General features: G+C 35.6%; 1 protein-coding gene across 1 annotated transcript in view; it reads right to left on the reverse strand.

The window, feature by feature from the left end:
- KIAA1841 (KIAA1841 ortholog) overlaps nt 1-1055 on the reverse strand; it is an 83783-nt gene that overhangs the window by 18252 nt on the left and 64476 nt on the right. Inside the window, exon 13 of the mRNA XM_011987328.1 lies at nt 665-697. Within this exon, the coding sequence (XP_011842718.1) occupies nt 665-697 (33 nt within the window). The remainder of the gene's footprint in view (nt 1-664; nt 698-1055) is intronic.

Here is a 1055-nt window from a genome sequence, read left to right on the forward strand (position 1 = left end):
GAGTAGCTGGGACTACAGGCACCCACCACTGCGCCCGGCTGATTTTTTTGTATTTTTTTTAGTAGAGACGGGGTTTCACTGTGTTAGCCAGGATGGTCTTGATCTCCTGACCTTGTGATGCACCCGCCTCGGCCTCCCAAAGTGCTGGGATTACAGGCGTGAGCCACTGCGCCCGGCCTAAAGTAGTCATAAACAAGCACATATGCACATTCTCCGGGTGAATGTGGCCCTGGATTACTCAACCATATCTGCATTACCTTCCTGCATCTCTGTGCCCTACTGTCTGTTACCACTAATCCAAATTCCTATTCCATTCTTATGAATATTGATGGCAGACAGCATTTTTTAAAAAAAGTCAACCAATCACTCAAACAATCAAATAATTGGAACTCAACAGATTTGTTGCTTTGTTCAATGTCCTAAATATGATGTAAGAGTGATTTTAAAAAGTCTTTTAACTAGATCTATGGATTATGCAGCCAGATATGGAATATGTGTCTGCCTTAAATAATTTAACAGCATTTTTAGTTAAGTGAAAATAGGAGAATCTGAAAAGGAAGATGTATATTTAACTAAAATTTGTAAAATAAGATACTAATATTAAACTAAACTTTAATTTAGGAAGAAAGAGATCCAGGAATGCTAACTATAATTGCTCACTTACCAGTTGTAGAGTCCAGTTTTTCAATGACAAGAACTATAAGACAGGAATAAGAGATTAATAAATCTGCATTTACCCAGATTGTAGCTCCTTATTTTCATATAGATATTGTAGAAGAGTTGAAAGAAGTTACAAATATAGTTCCCTTCCAGGCTGAAACATAATTTAAAACTCAGGCTGAAAGTGATATGTTACAGTCTTTAATATTCTCTGCCAGAGGAGGATGTGGATGCTTTCTAAAAAGAAAGACACTTTCCCAGTATTACTTCCAAAGGACAAGTCAATCACGTGCAAGTAAATAACTAAAATAATTTGTTATTTTTAGAACTATATCAATCACTTTTTAATGTATATATTTTAATATAAATTAAGGAAGCAGACTACATATGGACAC

The sequence above is a fragment of the Mandrillus leucophaeus genome, unplaced genomic scaffold, assembly GCF_000951045.1.
Source record: "Mandrillus leucophaeus isolate KB7577 unplaced genomic scaffold, Mleu.le_1.0 Scaffold307, whole genome shotgun sequence".
Lineage (NCBI taxonomy): Eukaryota > Metazoa > Chordata > Mammalia > Primates > Cercopithecidae > Mandrillus > Mandrillus leucophaeus.